At 37.2% G+C, this 860-nt stretch overlaps 1 protein-coding gene across 1 annotated transcript in view; it reads right to left on the bottom strand.

The window, feature by feature from the left end:
* arhgap15 (Rho GTPase activating protein 15) overlaps nt 1-625 on the bottom strand; it is a 15,530-nt gene extending 14,905 nt beyond the window's left edge. Inside the window, exon 1 of the mRNA XM_084575441.1 lies at nt 374-625. Coding sequence (XP_084431567.1) covers nt 374-387 — 14 coding nt within the window. The 5' untranslated portion in view covers nt 388-625. The remainder of the gene's footprint in view (nt 1-373) is intronic.
* Nucleotides 626-860: the final 235 nt, after the last annotated feature.

The following is an 860-nucleotide window of genomic DNA, read 5'->3' as shown; positions in this document are numbered from 1 at the left end:
GGCCTCGATATATCATGATCAGAAGTGAAGGTTCATAAACCGGAAACAAAGTACAACCCTCCAAACAACGGAAGCTAGGACTTCAGTCATGCATGAAATATCATTCTGACCTAATAATATAATGTGAAAATGAGATGTTTTCTGAATCTAGAAGATTTCACTGTAAGATTGTCTTCCAACATCAGTATTTATATAGAATTACTTAATTTGTGTCGATGTTCAACATGTTTGCATTGTATGATAAGTCATGAGTGAACGCTTAAGGCCATTATTAATGTGGAGAAAGATGTGGACAGATACCAAGCCAAAACAGTCATTAAACTAAAATATCTGAAAATATTATAAGCCACCAAATCTGTGAATATGATCTTACCTTGTCCCCGCCATCTCTGTATGTCTCTGATCACAAAAGAAAAGACGCAGAGACTGACAGCCTGACTGTTAGAGGAAGTATGATTCATCACGTGGTTTCTTCAAACCAGCCGTGTCTCTGGGTACAACTGCTGCAACCTCCTCATTTCCTGAAAGAAAAAAAACTACCCTGTTTCTTATGAGACCAGACATGAGCAGTTTGTCACTTCTGTTAGGGGTGGTGAACAAACATCTGCAGTCACATGAAGCAACTTTCTTTTATTTATACACGTTTGAATAAATATGTCAATAGGTAGATGTAATTAATATTAATCTGTCAATGATCTGCTGAGTCATTTTAAAATGTCGTCAGCAGGTTTAATTTTGAAAGAACTCTGCAGCTGATTTTTTTTTTCGCTTTCTGTGAAGTTCTTCTTTTTTCCCGTCTCACCCATTCTTGTGTTTTCATTTTCTGATCATGCAGAGAGAGGAATCTCAGGTGCAGGGTC

Source organism: Chelon labrosus, assembly GCF_963514085.1.
Source record: "Chelon labrosus genome assembly, contig: SCAFFOLD_163, whole genome shotgun sequence".
NCBI classification, from domain to species: Eukaryota; Metazoa; Chordata; class Actinopteri; order Mugiliformes; family Mugilidae; genus Chelon; species Chelon labrosus.
Note: the sequence above shows the minus strand (reverse complement) of the source record. Positions and strands in the feature narration are given on the sequence as shown.